Here is an 18,630-nt window from a genome sequence, read left to right on the forward strand (position 1 = left end):
GTACAGCCCTCTTTGCTTTTATCTGTTTGTTGTCAGTATTTGCTGATCTCCAGCCACTTCTTGGCTGCTGGTTTACTGGTGTGCCATTAATGTTATTGCTAGGGCTTTCACAATCACCGTATAGCCGTCATACCGAAGATTATGAAAATCCACTTGATTAAATTTTCATCTTCTCGATGAGGTGTTTTTTTATGGCTTATAACATTTTTCAGTCTCATTTCACTTAAACATTGCTTTTAAATATCACTCGTGTGTGTATTAAAGTTATGCACAGTCAAATGTTCAGCTTCAAGTCACCTCTTACTGAGTACATATTCCCAGTTGGGAATATGTACTCTGTTAGAGATGAATTAACACTGGACATTTTACTGTGCAGAGTGAGGGTCTACTGTATTGCGGTCTGCTTAAGCCTATGCATCCTCTCCTACAATGTGCACTTTCTTCCCTGACCGCCTCTCCCCATGTGTGACAGGAGCTGTAGCCTGAACATTGAACTTAGTTGACTGTCTTCTACAGGGTGTGGGAAGCGAATGACTCAGTTCTTGACACGAAGCTAACGGTTTTGAAACTGAAAGTAGTGTATTCACATTTTTTTTGGTGATAGAAGGACTAAATGTCAATTCAAAAGAGTCAGACCTTACAGATTAAGCGAACAGCCTATTCATTTTGTGTCCCGCAGTCATGAAAGCACAGATTCTTAAGTCAGCTGGTTTAGATAGTGTGGAGGTGAGGTAATCACACTTACTTTATTGGAAAACAAGGAAGGAAATGTGCATTTGCACAACAAACACTTCATCGAAGTGGCCATTTAGTACCACAGGAAACAGTCACTCCCATTAGGTGTTCCCTGAAACCTGACAAAGTAAACGTGGATTGTATTCCTTGCACAAGCTGCCTAAAACAGCATAATAATGGGCAATAGTCTAAAACACAAGAGCATGGCTTCCTTTTTTATGGGCCTCTAGGCCTAATTATTTTTATTTATTTGTTTTATACTGCTGGAGAGAGTGGAAAGTGGATGATATCCTCATTGAGCATTTTAATGTCTATCCCTGTGCCTTCTGTTTTTTTAATTCAATAAAAGGCTGTTCATCTAACCTCCCTAAATCACTCCAGATAAGAGTGTCTTATAAATGAATAAATATAAATATACATGAACTAAAGGGTTTCTTTCTGCTTGTTCCCGACTTGTCGTCATTGGCTCTCTAGTTGTGAAGGCTCTGAGCGTAAATTTCCTTATTTGGCACGTGTGCGCATGCATACGTGTGTACGTGCGTGTGTGCATGCATTTGTGTGTGAGTACGTGTGTGTGTGTGTGTATGTGCATGTGTGTGTGTGTGTGTGTGTATGCGTGCTTATCAGTAGGTGCAGGGTGGCTCCTCTTCCTCTTTCTGTCAGTCTGAATCAGAGCTGCCGCTGGTTGATGGATGGTTGGGGAGGCCCTGTGGGGAGTTATGAGGACTCTGCTCTCCTCTATCGGGGTGCTGAGTGTGCGTGTATTTTGCTGTACCTGCTTACTTCACCTCTTGGGACCTGTAAAGACCATCTGTTCAGATGGCAGCTTTTCATTCCATGAGTCTGAATTCGCAGTAGACAGAGGTGTTGTATCTCAATGTCTTAATGTCCAGCAAGAATCCTCTTCTGTCCCTCCTCCCTCAGTTCATTTTAGTTCATAGAGGTCTCATTGTATGCTTTACGCTTTTTGGGACAACTAGACATTGCATATCACTAATACTTATGATAAATAGGCCTATATTCAATTAATGATGACTCATTAGCATAAATGGAAGAATATTCTTACTGTTAGTGTGTTGGTAATTAATATTGTTAATATTTTTGAGCCTGGGTTTTCTGCACACCCCTGGTGACCCTTGAAGATACTGTCGGGGGTCCCTGGCCGCACTTGATATGCAATGACTATATATGGATTTGGGAAAATATAAATCTTTTTAAAAATATAACTCTGGATGCCTTTGTGCCAGGGTGGGGTGTCTCTGGATCAGAAAAGGTTGAAAACCCCTGTTTTAAAGAGATAAATGTTTAGCCTTGTTTATGGTGCTTTATTTTCAATGTAATGTGCTCTGTGTCAGTTCACTCTTCACAAAACCTTTCTGAAATTCTGCATTTTGTTCTTGAGAAAAGTTCTCATGAAAAACCGATGTGGAATTGAAGAAACATGCACAGACCTTCAATGTTGCATATCACAGGTGTATCAGATAATGAAGGCCAATTGTTCGTAAATTGTGTGTGATTGCGCGTTCATGTTGGTTTGCAGAAGGAATCCCATGAAAGTCATGTTGACTTCTGGGTTGTGTGGAACCATCAGTCACCCTTTGCTCTTTGCACTGCCCCTAAAGTTGTGCTCATGCCATGCCATGATTAGCCAAGTGACCCAAATGTAGCAAATGCTCCATTGCTGAGTTTGGCTTTATATATTATTATCATCATTCATCATCATTAGTCATTTTTATCAATAAATGAAATGAATTGCATGTGTTCCCTAAAGGTAATTTTAATAAACTTTCAAAACTATGCAAGAAAATGCATGTTTCCAATCACATTTTTTGATCGTACCAAAGATTGAATTCACATGGGAAAAAAATAAACGATGAATGCCGAAATGTTCACGGAAATGTTATTGAGCACAAACCTGATGGTACACGTCTGAACAAGACCCAATATCCATTCTTTCTCTCTCATTGTTTCTTTGTTTGTTATTGAGATGGTGACTATGCAATGATAGACCCGTTTGTGTTTCCTATGGTACATGCAACCTGAGACCACTGCACTCAGGGAAACCAGTACCAGCACTATACACAAATGGATATTTTTGTTTATAATTGTAAATAAGCACTATAAAATTAATATGTTCCTGTGTACAACCTCTGGAAACATTATGGTCTTGTAAAAGGTGCTTTGAAGTGCATTTTCTTGCTTTAAACCACAAAATTGCAAATTCCACAGTATCAAACATTTCAAAGCCCACAGGTCATCATAAATAACTGTAAGTATCAAAAATATAACTGTCTGGGCTGAACAAATACACTGAAAATGAAACAATGTTTTAAAAGTCCATAAACAATCCCTTCAAATTTAAAATTATGATGCTTGTATTTTGTAAAATTGGTGTGTTGTTCTTTATAGTATTACAGCAGAAAAGGAGCAGGGCGCATAACAGTTGACATGAAGTATGAATGCATTATTGATGGAGCTAACTGCAGACCTCTCTGACTTCCTCTGTCCTCTGCAGCCACTAGCTGCACCAAGCTGGAAGACCTGAGCTACCTTGATGAGCAGCGCAGCGCTCCCCTGCGGATGTCCGTTCGGCTGCCCTGGCACGGCACGGGGAAAAGGGCTCCGCCCAACTCCAAAGGTGCAGCCGTCACACCCAATCCGTGCTCTGAGAAATATGTCACATGACTTGGGGCTTCTTATTTAATGTGTATGGCGGCTGACCCCACAGACTGGACTAGGGCTGATTCTGGGTGAATCAGAGGGAGGGGCCCCTGTACATGAGAGGGTCATCTGAGTCTTGATACTCCCTCTCTCTTGGAGGGGCCCCTGAGGTCTGTGATTCAGGAGTCTGTGAGAAGGAAGTAATTCCACTGCTTCGTGTATGTACAGTATAATGGCCTTACTGGAAGGATGGAAAAGGAAAACAGGTTTTACCTTGAAGTGCCTAAGAGTTTCTTAGTGTTAATGACTTGTGTCTGGGAGTTTGGCTTGTGTTAATGTAAGGTCTCTGGGCTGTGTACCATGAAGCAACATACTTACCCTAAGTTGCTCCTGTAACAACATGCAGCTGTTAGTTAGTAATGCATAAAACTGCAGCTGTCATCTGCTGCTTTACGACTAAATCACTGATTAGCAATGCAATGCTTTTTCATGTGGTGTGGTTTAATGTCCTGTAAGGTGATGTAATGTGTTAATTATGTGTGATGTAATGCACATAAACGGATGTGATAATATGGGCTAAGCATTTGTCTTTGTCCTTCAGCCTGGTTTGCGCCCTACAAGACGCCTGACATCATGCTGAAGCCCCTGCTGTTCGAGGTCCCCAGCATCACCACCGACTCGGTGTTCGTGGGGCGCGACTGGCTCTTCCAAGCGCTGGAGGACGCCCTGAGCAGGGGCGAGTCTGACAAGAACCGCGGCGCCGTCGTCGTGGGAAAAGTGGGCTTCGGCAAGACGGCCGTCATCTCCCGACTCGTGGCCCTCAGCTGCCACGGCAACAGGATGCGGCAGATCGCGTCCAGCAGTCCCAACGCGTCTCCGAAAAGTAAGCCCAGAGGGGTTTCCTGTGGTTAGGGCAATTATCGATGAACTAAGCACTTCCCCACATTGGCAGGCTAGGCATAAAATTGTGTGTGTACGCATAGCCTTAAAAATGATCACAGTCGGGGCTGCTGGGTGGGTTATCCTGTTAAGACGCTGTTCTAGTGCATGGATGGGCTACACGGGTTGGCGGTAGAATCCTGACTGTGGCCAGTAGCCCCCCACGGCAACACATAATTGGCAGAAGCATTGCCCCAGGCTAGGGATCGAAATTCAGGCAGTCAGTCAGTCACTCAGTCAGTCAGTAAGTCAGCCGGTCGGAGCCCGTACCTCCTTGCTCTTAACCGATCCCTCTTAGTTGATTGTGCACATGTGGTATGCTTGCTAAAGCTGTGCCTTTGCAAGTGTCTTCTGCAGACTCGTGTCTGTGCAAGCTTGGCTTGTGTGCTGTGGTGTGAAAAGAAAAAGCAGATGAATGCAGCTGCATTCTATTGGACATTCCAAATTGATGGAGGAAAACGCATTAAAATGACAATATGGCCTAAGAATCATGAGGCATGCTATAGGAATAAGTAGAACATACATGTATACACTTACAGCACATTACACACATACAGTATGTACTGACTGTATGAGGTTCTGTCATCATGATTATCATGAATAGTGTGCGATCTATACTGTGACATTCACGGGGAGCTCACATCATGCTTTTTGAGTCAAAAAACCGCACGTCTCAATGAGGACTTCCTATAAGGTGGTGTAGCGTTAGCTGCCCCGCTAGCAGCAGTAGATGCCTCTGCCAGTAGTTGCTCCTCAGCCTGATCACTCAACTTTTGTGTTTTTGGTGAATTGGAAACTTGCCCAGTAGCTCCCTGTCAAGAAGTCTTATTTCTGACATCTTTTTGACTACTTGCCCTGAACAAGGAAAATAAAAGAACAAAATCAAACTGCTATCTTGCTGATGATGACACATTTCTTGACAGATGAACTGTAAAATTAGTTTTTTTGTGAATATCAGTTGAAATGAAAAAAAAAAAAAAAAACATGTGAGCCTGGATGATGAAGCACTGCCACATTTGAATGGTCATGATCAAAATAACATAGCTGGGTTTGAATAATTATGAATAACCATATGTATGAAACGAAATGCACATGTACATTTGTAGACATTTTTCTAGTTTTTATTGTCAGCATAACATAGTTTAAAGATTTAGAAAATACAAATTAACTTAAATGCCATCAGTCAGGATGACTCACGTATTCAAATATTTACATGAATATGTAAATACATTTGGGTTACTGGGGCTGACCAATTCATTGGCTGTAATTAGAGTTTCCTGACAGAACTTGCTTTGCAAATTCCATGCGCGCCACTGATTTAGTAAAACTTACCGCTAAACAAATTGTCACTCTCCCCCTGGCTCCCCCCGTAGATCGCATCCTGGTCTTTCATAAGCATCAATTATTTGGCCTTCATTTTATATAAGGTATCCACAGGCTTCTGTGAAGTACATAATGGTGGTCTGTAAATCACAGGAAGCTACAGGTGTTTACCATTGGTTGCTGTGCTATTCAAATTTCAGGGCTTTACTATAACACCAAATGAATCTGACAAATCGCAGTTGCTAAGTACAGGACTGCTGACTATCTTGAAAATATACCTTTTGTGCTCAGAAAAACATAGATTAGGACGTGCTGTGGTGGTGGTTACATTACTTTGGGGCACATTTATTTCTCCAAGAGAAATTGCTTACTGCTGTTGCAAGCTTATATAACAGTTCTTGTGAAAACAGGGTCTTTCTGCTTTCTTACTCAGAAGCACATACGACATTGATGGAAAAAATGTGAATTTCAGATTCTCATCTACCAGCATGAGAATGTGTGACAATGAAAATAGATAATTTTATCAGTTTTTAATTCAACATTGACTTTATTAACATGTGCGAGAGATGAAGAAAACCATTCTGGTTTGTGGTGGTTTGTGTTTTACCCTGATGTACCATGTTTTGTTCATCAGGTGGAGGTGCTAACATGGACCTGCCCCTCAGCCACCCTCCTCAGGCCACACTGAGTGTCACTAACACCCCATCGAGTGGCAGCTGTCCTGGGACGCCCGAAATTCAGAGACACAGAAAAGAGGCAGTCCAAAGCCTTGCTGCCAAGGTAACCACCGCACCTCGCAACACTCTCATGCATGAGAATGCTTCTTCCTGCTGGAACTGTCCATCTTACTGCACTGTATGTGCTGGTGTCAAACAAGCTTTATTACAGAATGAAAGGCAATCGCATTAGATGGCTAACTCTATTTGAATTTTCTTGAAGATGGTTGTTTTTTTTGAATTCCTATTCCGAGTTCCTCCTGTGCAGGTTCTGTTGGAAGTGCTTTTATCGGGCATCAGATTCACTTTGGTTGATTTTCTCCTAACTTGTGTAATCTGAAAAAAGGTTGGTTTGCTTTCAATTTATGATGAAGGAAACAGCAAAGGTGACTGAAAGAGATACAGATAAAGGGCACATACCTTTGATAAGAGCTGAAATGGATACTCGGGATAGTATAAGCTATGGCTATGCTGAAAACATATATTTTACTGACAACTTCACTACTTGAGGGAGCATCTCATGGAGTGTGCTCTCTGAGAGAGCTTCAGCAATGGGACATTACTCTTACCTTTGATGTAGAATCAGACTGCTTTTTGGCCACAAGATGCCATATTGTCATCGACCCACTGGAGGAATAACCTTGAACCCCTGGCCGTGGGGCTAATTTATATGAAAATTGACTGAGAGAGATAGGGACCCCTACCACTGAGTCAAAATGGATTCCATGGTCTCTGAAGGTATGTCTCCACTCTATTTAATTATGGGCAGTACAAGCCGGCTCCTCAGATCTCTCCTAGATCCTAGATATAGCACTGCATCGATTATTTTATTTGTCTTTCTCTCACTTTTGTCTTTCCCAGCCATTTAGTTAATTTGTGCGGGTATGAATTTTATGTAATTTTAAGTCTTTCTGGAGTTGCCCCTTTTGATTTTTGAGGTGACCTCATATTCATGATGATAAAATTTAAGAGGACCTCTCTTTTAACAGTGTTTGTGGGAAACCTCACATAAGTTGTTGCACCAACGGTTGTCTTTTAATTTGCATTTGTGGATATTCCTGAGGTTATATAAAAGCGAGTAAATATATGTAAACAGTAATTCCTTATTTTTCCCTTAGACTCACCACAGGCTGATGAATTTAAAATGTCCCCCGAGCTTGTTTCTCAGCTGAGCCAAAATGCTCGTCAGAGTGCTCATCACGCTACAGGTTGGCTTAATTAGATCCTCTGGAAGCTGTTCCACATTGGCATCCTGCTCCACCTTCCCTGACGAGCCACTCAGAAAGGTGTGCTTTTGTTGCTCAGATGTGAAACACAAATGCTAAGCCAATATTCTTTGAAGTAAGAGCCCCCAGCCTCTTTCATTTTTTCCAGCTTAAATACAACAGAGAGAAAAGTAGAAGCATCCTTGCAGGCTTCTTTTGTCCTGTTGCGATTGCCTCTGTTTACCAATGGAAGAAATAAAAGACATGCAAGACACTGAGGACTGGTCTTGCTGTTGCCAAGGGGACAAGTTATCAGCCTGGTCAGGAAGGCTCTGGGTAGAGCAAATTGTTCAGATTACAAGCCTGTATCTCACTTAACTGAATGCGAGGGATGATAGCTACCTGTGATTTGAAATAGAGCTGCAGCCTTTTCTGTACATTTCTTTTGTGGTTTAATTTGTAATTACATACAGTGCATTGATACTGTTTTGCATTGATACTTTCAAGAGTAAAAAATAAATTATGTTTTTAGTTAGAATTTAGAATTTGTTTGCATTGGACATCTAAGTGATGCAGAGTGCATTAAACATCTGCAATAACCGATACCTGTGGTATATTCCATTATGCATAATTAACTTATAAAGTATTATTAGTAGTCAGATTTTCCCACTTTTTTCATTTTTTTCCCCCAAGTTTTAATAGTGTAATATTTGATGATTTATTTATTAATATTTGATGTATAATTGTATTTTCTGTGCTTGTTCTTAGTGGCATTTGTCTCCTAAATACCCAATTTGCAGAAAGTCTCCATCTCACAGATGAATGTCAAGCTGCAGAGACCATTTATATTTTAAAAGATATGTGTGCATTGGTGTTAAATGGTTTTTTATTTTAATTTTAATGACACGATGATTCAGAACTTCATCATGGGCTACAGACCTCAACAACAAAATCTCTGAGGAACAGAACTGTTGACTGTTCTTTAATAGGCAGCGGGAGTAAGCTAACTTAGAGATATAAATAAGGTGTAATCAAGACTGCTAGCAGCCATTTTAAACACAAAAAGAAATGTTCTCCCTTAGAAGGTCTGCTAAGCATTTGTGGCAAGATTCTTTCTTCTTAGTCTTTCTTATCTGGGCAACATCGGGAAACGTTTAAATTCACTTCCCTGAGGTTTCATGAGCTGTTTGCAGACCCTTTTAAAAAGCCGCCAAGGGTGATTTCTGTGCAAAAATTGCATTCTGGCAGATTTCTCCATTTGTTGAAAATAAATCAACTTTGTTTGGGTCATTTACCTGCCATACATTTTGTATGTACTTACCTCTGACCACTTTCCTTGGGGTTTGCTCTCAAATCTTTCTTGTCATTTTTACAATTTCTTCCCCGTTTTTTTCTCTCCAATTTGAAATCCTATTTGTGCCTCCTGAGTCAACACTGTGCCCACGCAAGAATTTTTGCAACTGAAGCAAATTGTTATAACTTTATTTTTAGAGTGCCTTTTTGCATGGAGCACAAAGTGCTTTACACCATGAACATATTCATAAAATAAGGTAACGATCCAGAGTATAGACAATAAACATTGACCAAATAGTAGTGCAGTTAAAATAATTGCGTACGTTTCTCCAGTGCACAAGTAGCATCACCCAGGTTTATCCTCCCTCTCCTGATTTGGAACACTGTTGTATGTATAAGTCAGCCCCGTTACTGCAGCCTCTGTGAGTCGAGCACGTACTCTCTTCACAAGCATGTGCTAGCCGCCGCTCCTCTACTGCCTGCAGTCCACCGCTTCAGCTTGCTAAGTCGTTATGTTGGAATACTCTCCATGTGTCCCCTGTGCAGGCAGGCCGTTGGCCCCCAGGTGACCAGAGGGAGGGGAGGTTGCTAGTGTGCCATAAATTGTGATTATACTGCCGATCCTTCTCTCCCCAGGCAATGGCAGGACCAATGTTTTTGCAGTCCTTCCCTTTGGCGCTGTCACAATCTGCTTTTACTGCTGGACCGCAAGGCCAATAGGTGCACTGTTTAACAAGATGAGCCACCCAGTAATCTCATTAGTAAATACGTTAATCAATGCAGTACTAAAGGAAAGAGCGTGAACCAGCTGGAGGATAGGTGTATCTCACTGGTGGTGACTGAGTTCAGGTTGATCTAATGCATTTTTCATGTGATTTTAAATGAATTTCAACCATGTTCTAATGCAAATATCTTCTAATATTTTAAGTATGTATGATAAATGATAATTGTGAGGTATACTGCTGTGATAGTATTTCATAGAACTTCTTTTCAAAGCCCCTGTGGTGTATGCGTCCATGCTGATTACAGAAGAGTGAATCTTGTCATAAGGGATTAGCTCAGGTGTCAATGGGACAGTGCTGTGTGTAGGTACTTGTGATGTTCATTTACCACTGATGAAGCAGATCATGGCTTCATTTAAACAATGATATCTTACTCAACAATCAACCAGTAACCTGCTTCCCCCAAAAAAGAAACCCTTAATCTCATTGCCTTGTCTTATCAACCCCACTGTCAAATTTAGCTAGTAAGATGCAGTGGGAGAATTCACACACTGCTTCTATTGAAAGTCACAGATAAATCATAATTTTCTTGTATTTCAGATAAAAATGTTTTTAGATACATTCTGTAGTTTGTTCTGTGAAAGGTAAATTTGTTAGAATCCCAGAAGTGGAGATGTGCCTCAGGCAGGATTTCTGATTTCTCTTGTTGAGCGTACCTGGGGAAGCCTGACTAGGCACTGCACAGAACGATCCTGTCACTCATAAAATGTCCAGAGAAGGAGCGCGGCACCCGATCACTTGCTCTTTGATGAAGGAGCTGTCTACCTCAGCTCCGCGTTCCCTCATCAGTAGAGCCGTACCGTCGCTCTCAACCCTGTAAGTGACTGCTGAAGTACTGCCGAGGAGAACGCGGAGCAGGTTTTAATTAACGCCGCGCTCGTTCTGATTCGAAAGCCCCCGAATCATGCATAGGACATCTGGTCCTGCCAGCACGGCCCAAACCCGTGGCGCAATGCAGAAACCGTTCCCGACGCTCGGAGTTTCTGTGAAACAGACATCGTTTCTCACACGCCACATCTGAAGAATGTGTTGCTCACACATTCCCTCTGCCTTAGCGACAGTGTCATTTGAATTACATTTTTTCTCGTCTTTTTGCACTCAACTGTTGAGCATCTCAGTTTTTTTGTGATCGTAATACCTGCTTCTTTGGGATTATCATCAGATTTCCTTCCTTGATTATTATCAGCAGGACAGAACAGTGAGTTTCAATATTTTGGCTTAACGTTAAGTTCTCAGCTGGTCTGTTACCTTATGACAGTAGTAAAAAAAATGCTGACAAACATATTGTGGTATTGTCCTTCAATTTACCTCTGAATTAGGTCCTCGACCATATATAAAAACTAAATATCTAGAACAGCCTACTACATTTAACCTCACCTGTCGAAAGGGGCAATGTTGCAATCATTCAAGAAAATTGCACAGTAATAATTTAATTTGAAATCCAAGAACTTATCCCAGACAGTTCAGCTATTTAGATTTTATGACACAAGTGCTGAACATTAACCTTCCCCTGAAGGGTATACCTTGCCAAAATGCTTACTCCTAATTCTTCACTTTAGCTGGGTTGTATTTATTCTTCTTCAAATGAAAGACTTTTTGGATGTCACTCTTGCGCAGCGTATTCAATGTCTAAACACTCTATCATTCTGTAGTCACACTTAGGGTCAGTTTTACGTACATAATACTTGCAAAGCAAAATGTGGCCTGACGAGGGTATGTTGGTGTGTATGCGGTGTGCGTGAAATTAACACTAATTATGCAACCGGCGAATCGGACTGCCTGTTAATCGCAGTTTGCGTATGTAGCAGAGCTTAAAATGCGCAGTTAAAAAAAACCCTGTTCAGTACATTGGATATCTTCATCGGATGTGGGGAAATGGATGTGTCTTCGGGTGTGATGTTAGAGTGCACCCAGCACCACAGTCAGCACAGGACTGTTATATTCCGGCTGTGGCGGCAGTTGTCCATTGAAATGATCCAGATGGGAGACAGTGTAATGACACGAGCCTTGACTATTGGCGGGATGGAATGGGAACGTCAGGTGGGAGGTTCTAGGTCATCTTTTATTTCTCCCAGAAGAGTAATTATTTCTATGTCTGGGTGTTTGTCACAGAAGTCACAGGTGTCAGTGGTCCCATGCTTTTTGTCTCTTTTTTTGGCAGTCCTGTGCCTTTCTCCATTTGTAGTGCTTTCCTTGATTTTGGATGGTAACTATAACACAGCCTCAAACCTCGCAATGTAACTATAACACAGACTCAAAACTAGCAATGTAATGTAGGCTACAACCATAGGGCTACAACATGTACCAAGTCTAACTTAAGAAATAAAACAAAAACAGTACTGCTGTTTTTTTTATTGTTTTAGTAATTTGAGCATGCTCTGTTCCTAACAATGTTCTATTAAAGGAAAAAAGCATAATTTTTCTGTGATGGACAAAAACAATACACCAGCTTATTAATGCAATTACTTGTATTTTTTCACTAGTGGCAACTGCCCACTGATGTTTTTGAAACTTCAAGCACTAGTTAGTGTCACTGCAGTTGTACATGTTATTTAAATCATTTTCCACTCTTGCAAATGAGATCTGTTTGTTAATTTAATTAATTCAACACTTCTGCCTTTTTTCAGTTTTCTGTGTTTTTTAAAAACAATTTTGCCGTGTCTGCTCCGTGACTTAAGCCAATATTTTTCATAACAAACAGCCAGCCTTGATTATTGCATGGCTGCTTAATCTGTAAGTTTTTATGATTTAGGGGAGTTGAAATGATGTGATTCTTGTTGCAAAGATTCTTCATCAATATCTATACTTGTGTTTCCATCTTGCTTGCCCCTTGATTTACGCATGTTCTTTGGAGTCTGAGAAATTCCATGAAAAAATGTACCCTTGTTAATTGCATGACCTTTAATAAATTCAATTAAATACATGATCTGCCACAGTTGTAATATCTCTGTCCGGTATTTGCATGATCCTTCCTTAAATGCATATGCATAAGGAGAGAAGTACACCTTGTGATGACACACGTAGATGACATACATACTGCGCTTCCATCCCTGTGCGCCTGTTTAATATGTAAGACTCATGTTTCTGGGGCAGAATGCGTCATACAGTATCTGCACTTGAAACTAGCCACAAAAGGCTCAGTATATCTGGCCCTTGGTGACCTGAAGCAAGTGGTTCCTTGATGTTACTGCAGTGCTGTAGACTTGCAGGTTTCTCCAGAACGGGTGGGGATGTTGCACATTCACCTCCACGTCCCGTCCTCTGTAAGTGTGTCAGCTCCTCCAGGTTTGAGCAAAATTAGGACAGAGATTGTTACAGATCCCTCAGGCTCACAAACCCCTCCCCCCCCCCCCCCCCCCCCCCCCCCACACACACACACACACATTTTCATTTTGTCTCTCTGATGACCACGAACGGAGAAAACGTTTCCAGAAAACTGCTTCTCAGAGCTCTCATAGGATTATTTCTCTAATGTTGGTACTTCTGCTCGTTAATCATCCCATTTGCCTGAAAGCAGCTTGCTAGGGACAAAAACATGAAGAACTCAAGTGAGTTTTACGGAAGTTTACTTTGTGAGTCTGCATCCTCTGCTTGAATCACATGCTTGATTACAGCAACCAAGGTGACTGTGCAAGGACAGGAGCTGGAGACAGACAGCAATGCGTCTCCTAAAAATAACCTTAAATTCCCTCTTTGGGGGACCTTAATAGTTATACTCTTCGCCATTTCATTGTGTGTATCTCTAAAATGGGCCCAAGCCTCCTATCAGCCTACTGTGCTCATGAAGCTTCAAAATGCCACCAGTGCTACAGCAGAGCAAAATCACTCCTCAGATGCCTGTGCATATGATGCCGGCTGTGTTCCCTTTATAGCCTCCCAGTCACAGTCTGGTAATAATGTAGACCAGGCTGGAGCAGGCAATGCCCATGCTATCGGGCGACCATTTTACAAATTAAGCCACTCAGGAGGCCTGTATTTACTTCTGTTGACTGGTGTTACTGTCAGATGCCCGGCATAGTCTTTACAGCTCAGTCCCTCCTCTTTCCGCCAGGTGGTGGCGTACCACTACTGTCAGGCAGACAACACCTACACCTGCCTGGTGCCGGAGCTGGTGCACAGCGTCGCCGCCCTGCTGTGCAGAGCTCGGCAGCTGGCTGCCTACAGGGAGCTGCTGCTGAAGGAGCCGCACCTACAGAGCATGCTCAGTCTTCGCTCCTGCGTGCAGGACCCCGCGGGAGCGTTCTGGAGGGGTGTGCTGGAGCCGCTGCTCACCCTCCACAAAGGTAAGGGCCCGAGAGAGAGCGACTCCTCGCTCCTGTCTCTGCTCCTGTGTTCAGCTATTCCCAGTCTAATTCTCAAATACCATCGAAAGCCAGCCAACATTTTTAGGCTCCATCCATCACTTCCCACACTGAAAGATGAATGAGTGCTTTAATATTTATATTAAAGTTAACAGATCTAATTAGTTATCCAGTCAGTAAGCTTGGAATGTAGTCCAATTGGACCATCACAATATTGATGTTTCTGAGTAGCTTATTTGACTGTGATGATCTTGAGAGTTACTGTAAAAGTGCATTCTCCTGCTTGTGAAAAGCTAAAATAGCACGACAGGCTTTGCTCTTTCTCTCATAACTATCTATGAGAAAGCTGAGATACAACAGATGGGGAAACTGTTTTTCTTGAAGCAAAGAAAAAAAATGGGTGCAATATAGTGGAAAACAATGTACTGTAAACCTCATTAACTTCTGAACAGTTTTTCCATCCATTCTTGTATACAGTGCAGTCCATAAATATTTGGACACATTTTTTTGTTGTTTGGGCTCTGTACTCCAGCACATTGGATTTAAAATGACACAATGAATGTGATGATAAAGTGCACCATATTAGCTTTAATTTGAGGGTATTTACATCCATATCTGGTGATCCATGTGGAATTAATGTGCTTTGTATACATAGTCTTGCCATTTTAGGGTACCAAATGTAATTGGACAAATTAACAACTTTAAAAAAAGTTTAGTTTTTTAAAATAAGTTAAAAGTTGTCATATTCAGTAGATGGTTGCAAATACTTTGCATTTGATGACTGCCTGAGGTCTACGACTCATGCACATCACCAGATGCTGGATGTCTTCCCTGGTGATGCTCTGCCAGACCTGTACTGTAGCCATTTTCAGTTCCTGTTTTGTTCATGGGATTTTTGCCTTCAGTCTTGTCTTCAGCAAGACAAGGATTCATCTTTCTGCAGGATGAAGCTCCAGCCAATGAGGTTGGATGAATTTCTTTGTACATAGCCAGACAAAATATGTCTGTACACTTACAAATTCATCCCAATGCTGCCGTCCTCCATTACATCATCTTTGCCACCGTCCATTACATCATACATCACTTGTTACCTACTTGTTGCTGCTTGTTTGCTTTAGCAGTGTGCTTTGGGTCATTGTCTTGCTGCAAGGTGAAGTGCCATCCATTGGGTTTTGAGGGATTTGGTTGAATCTGAGCAGCTGAGGTTGTATGCTTTGGATCACAAGCAGTTTCTTTCGGTCTCCACACTTTTCTCCTTACATCACTTTGGTACAGGTTAATAATTATCTCATCTGTCCATCATCTGAGTTTCTTTCCAGAACACTAGTGTTACACAAAAAGTACACTTTTTAATGTACTTTTTAGCAAACTCTAAGACTGTACTGTTTTTAAGGTTTTTCAGTGGTTTCCAGAGCTTATACGAGTGTAGTCTTCTCTATACCTACATCCTGGAGAGTGTTCTTGATCAGTTCAACGGTTGCTTTTTCAACTGTTTTTCTTCAACACTTCAAAAATGTCTTCAACACTGAATGTATTTTCGGTCATCCACTAGACTGGTCTACCTGGTTGTTTGCTATTTCTCAACTTGCCAGTGCATTCTTGTTTCTTAACAATGTAACAAGCAGTTGATTTTCAAAAGGAAATGACTACACTTGGCTTTATTAATTCTGATTTTTCCCACCCCATAATGGCTTTGCTTACATTGACACTTCTTTAGCACTCAAGTTGAGAGACCACAGCAACAGACTCTAAATGGTACACCTAGAATCAACTCTAGATCTTTTGTTAGCTTTCTTATGCATGTACTAATTCACCAAAGCACAGCTGGAAACAAGAAACAGCTAATTGCCTAATTACTTTTAGTCCCCCAAAACAGGGGCCTATGTGTTAAATTGCTTGTAATTCCTACATGTTTTACCCAATATGCATGTATTAAAGCTGACAGTCTGCCTCATAGTCATTGTTTCATTTCAAATCCAATGTGCTGGAGTACAGAACCAAAACAAATACTTAAATACTTATGGATTGCTCTGTATATATTGATTAGGATCATTATTTTCTTGGCAAGATGAAATAATTTTTCTCTCCTAAGAATTTCTGGATTGCTGGCTGTGCATCATGAATGCTTTATGACTAGCACTAGAGTATTTCAAGGTCAGTTTGGATAGTTTTACTCTCAGCTAGTCCCTGCTTTTCAGTGTTATGCATTGAAGTCACACTGAATGCTACTGATGAAGAATGAACAACAGGCCCAGATGCATGCAAGTCTTTGATCTTACATTGGAAATGAGGAAGGATGGGTGTACAAGTGGGAGTGGGCACTCAAAGTCATACGAGACTCCGAGGACAGGAAAGACTAGGAGGAATTTGACAGTCCTGCTTCAAATGCCTCCCCCTTCTGTTTTATTGCAATCAATGGCTGCCGAGTCGGGACCAGATATGAATAAAACTGCTGGAGTGTCTACTGTTGGAAAATTAAAAACATGGATGGATGGCTTTATGGGCTTGGCAGACTTTGTGATTTGAGGGCTGCTAACAGTATCATTCAAAGTGGTTGTCTTTGCTTTTTTGTGTACGGTAAGTTTCTTCTGTGTAAATCTGGCATTCTTGCTGGAAATACATATTTCAGATTTTTTCTTAAGTAAAATTTACATTTTATTTTCTGATCAATGTAAAGTCACCAGATTCCTCTACTGTTCAAATTATTTGATTTGATAGTCAAGTACTAGATTACAGTAAAATACACAATTTTCAATTCCTTCATCTTGATGAAATTCAGATTCTGCTGCACAATAAGATGCTGGAGCACGTCACAGCATTTAAGTTATGCTAAAATAAATATTGCTTTTCTTATATACTTAAACATGTGTCTTACTTAAACTGCCTTTCCAAATTATTGGCTCCCTTTATGGAACACCTGTAAGAAAATAAACAATACCGTTAATGAGTTATACCGTATGCTCAAGAAGGGGAAAATTATTATTTTATACTGATACAATTTGATACAAAGTGATCATTTTCTTTCCCAAAAAGAACAGTTTCACAATTATTGGGACACTTGTTTTCAGTGCTTTGTCCAAGCGTAACTCTACTGAGTCTAGTATAGTGTTTTGTTAAATTCATGAACGCATTGGGGGTGGTCTTTAGCCATTGCTCCATAGAAAATCTTTTAGGATCCTTCAGCTCTTTTGGTCCATGCTTGCAGACTGCCATTGCAAAAGAGTAATTTTGATGCCCATTGCATTGAGTCATTTTGTATGGTTAACTATTTGTTTTTCGTTGAGAGCAATGTCCTGAGGGTTGATCGATTTGCTTTTATCCAATTCGTTAGAAGTTTTAGTTAGAAGAAGGGGTAGTTTCAATTCTGAACTTATTGTAACCTGTTGTGTGCAGAATGAGCAAAATTGAATTTTTTGGCCACACTCACCAGTGGTGAATTGGCATTAGAAATAGGACACATGTTGAAAAGGATGAAAACGTTGTAATACGGCCGTGTATCTTTGACACCACAGGGTTATTTTGTATCTGCTAGTCCCAGGAACCTCAATCTGCCACAAGTGAATCTCTCCACAATACAATGATCCCAAGCATACCTCACTCTAAATTACTGTTTTGCAGTGGTTCTCAGTCTCCCAGCTTGAACCTGATCAAAAAATTTGTGAATATAATATAGCTCATTACCTGTGTTGTTTCTTTTATGCAGTATTTTTTACTTATCTTTTTCAAGGGTGCCAGTAATTTTGGCGGGCACTGGATATGATTTATAAGGTTGATCTAGAAGTTCGATAATGGTAATTTAATTAATTACAGTGTACAGTAGATGGCTGGGAGGATATTATGGTTGATTTTTCATTGTGTTCCATATACTATACTACAGAACAGTGAAAATCCATCACAGTATATATTATATACTCCAGTTCAATATTGTGCAAATTGTATTTAATTTTTTTAATTTAATTTTTTATATTATTTTATATTTCAAGTCATTTCATAATATTATCTGTTTGTCCCTGTGTATGTTGAAGGAACTCCCAATAGGAATTTCATTTATTATAGAGTAAATGTTATTTATATGGTATATGTTTTATTATACTTCCTGCTGATGGAGAACCTGAAGGTGTGCTACAGTACAGAGACAGGATTCTAATCTTGAACCACAAACCATGTGCCTGACCACATTAAGTGTTTTTCCTTTGTTTTCTTGGAAACTCCAGAGGGGAAGATTCCAGAAGAAGACCACATAATTCTGATTGACGGGCTGAACGAGGCTGAGTTCCATAAGCCAGACTATGGAGACACCATTGCCTCCTTCATCACCAAAATCATCTCCAAGTTTCCTGTCTGGCTGAAACTCATAGTCACAGTGCGGGTCAATCTTATGGTGAGAGCCACTTTAGCACACAGGTGATGCATGCATGTATTGTATTGCACTGGACAACAATATAAAAAACCCTTTATTTCGAATAGTAACTGTTTTTGATCAACAACTGCATTTAATAGAAGTGCTATTTTCAGTGTTCTGATGTGTTCTTACATAGACGGAAATTGGACTATATTATTTTAATAGTAGCATTAAATGCAGCAGCAAACACTGCAAACATTTTGGAGGAAAATTTTCAGAGGCAAGAATAGGCTTGCTTGATGTGATACAAAATATTCAGATTAATTTTTTACA

At 40.6% G+C, this 18,630-nt stretch overlaps 1 protein-coding gene across 3 annotated transcripts in view; it reads left to right on the forward strand.

Moving 5' to 3' along the window:
• The window catches only part of LOC118222984 (protein TANC1-like), a 150,305-nt gene that overhangs the window by 96,430 nt on the left and 35,245 nt on the right, over nt 1–18,630 (forward strand). For all 3 annotated transcript variants that reach the window (XM_035409004.1, XM_035409006.1, XM_035409007.1), the window contains 5 exons: nt 3,251–3,373; nt 3,998–4,279; nt 6,293–6,438; nt 13,706–13,937; nt 18,170–18,336. In XM_035409004.1, coding sequence (XP_035264895.1) covers nt 3,251–3,373; nt 3,998–4,279; nt 6,293–6,438; nt 13,706–13,937; nt 18,170–18,336 — 950 coding nt within the window. The remainder of the gene's footprint in view (nt 1–3,250; nt 3,374–3,997; nt 4,280–6,292; nt 6,439–13,705; nt 13,938–18,169; nt 18,337–18,630) is intronic.

This window comes from Anguilla anguilla, chromosome 3 (genome assembly GCF_013347855.1).
Source record: "Anguilla anguilla isolate fAngAng1 chromosome 3, fAngAng1.pri, whole genome shotgun sequence".
Taxonomy (NCBI): Eukaryota; Metazoa; Chordata; class Actinopteri; order Anguilliformes; family Anguillidae; genus Anguilla; species Anguilla anguilla.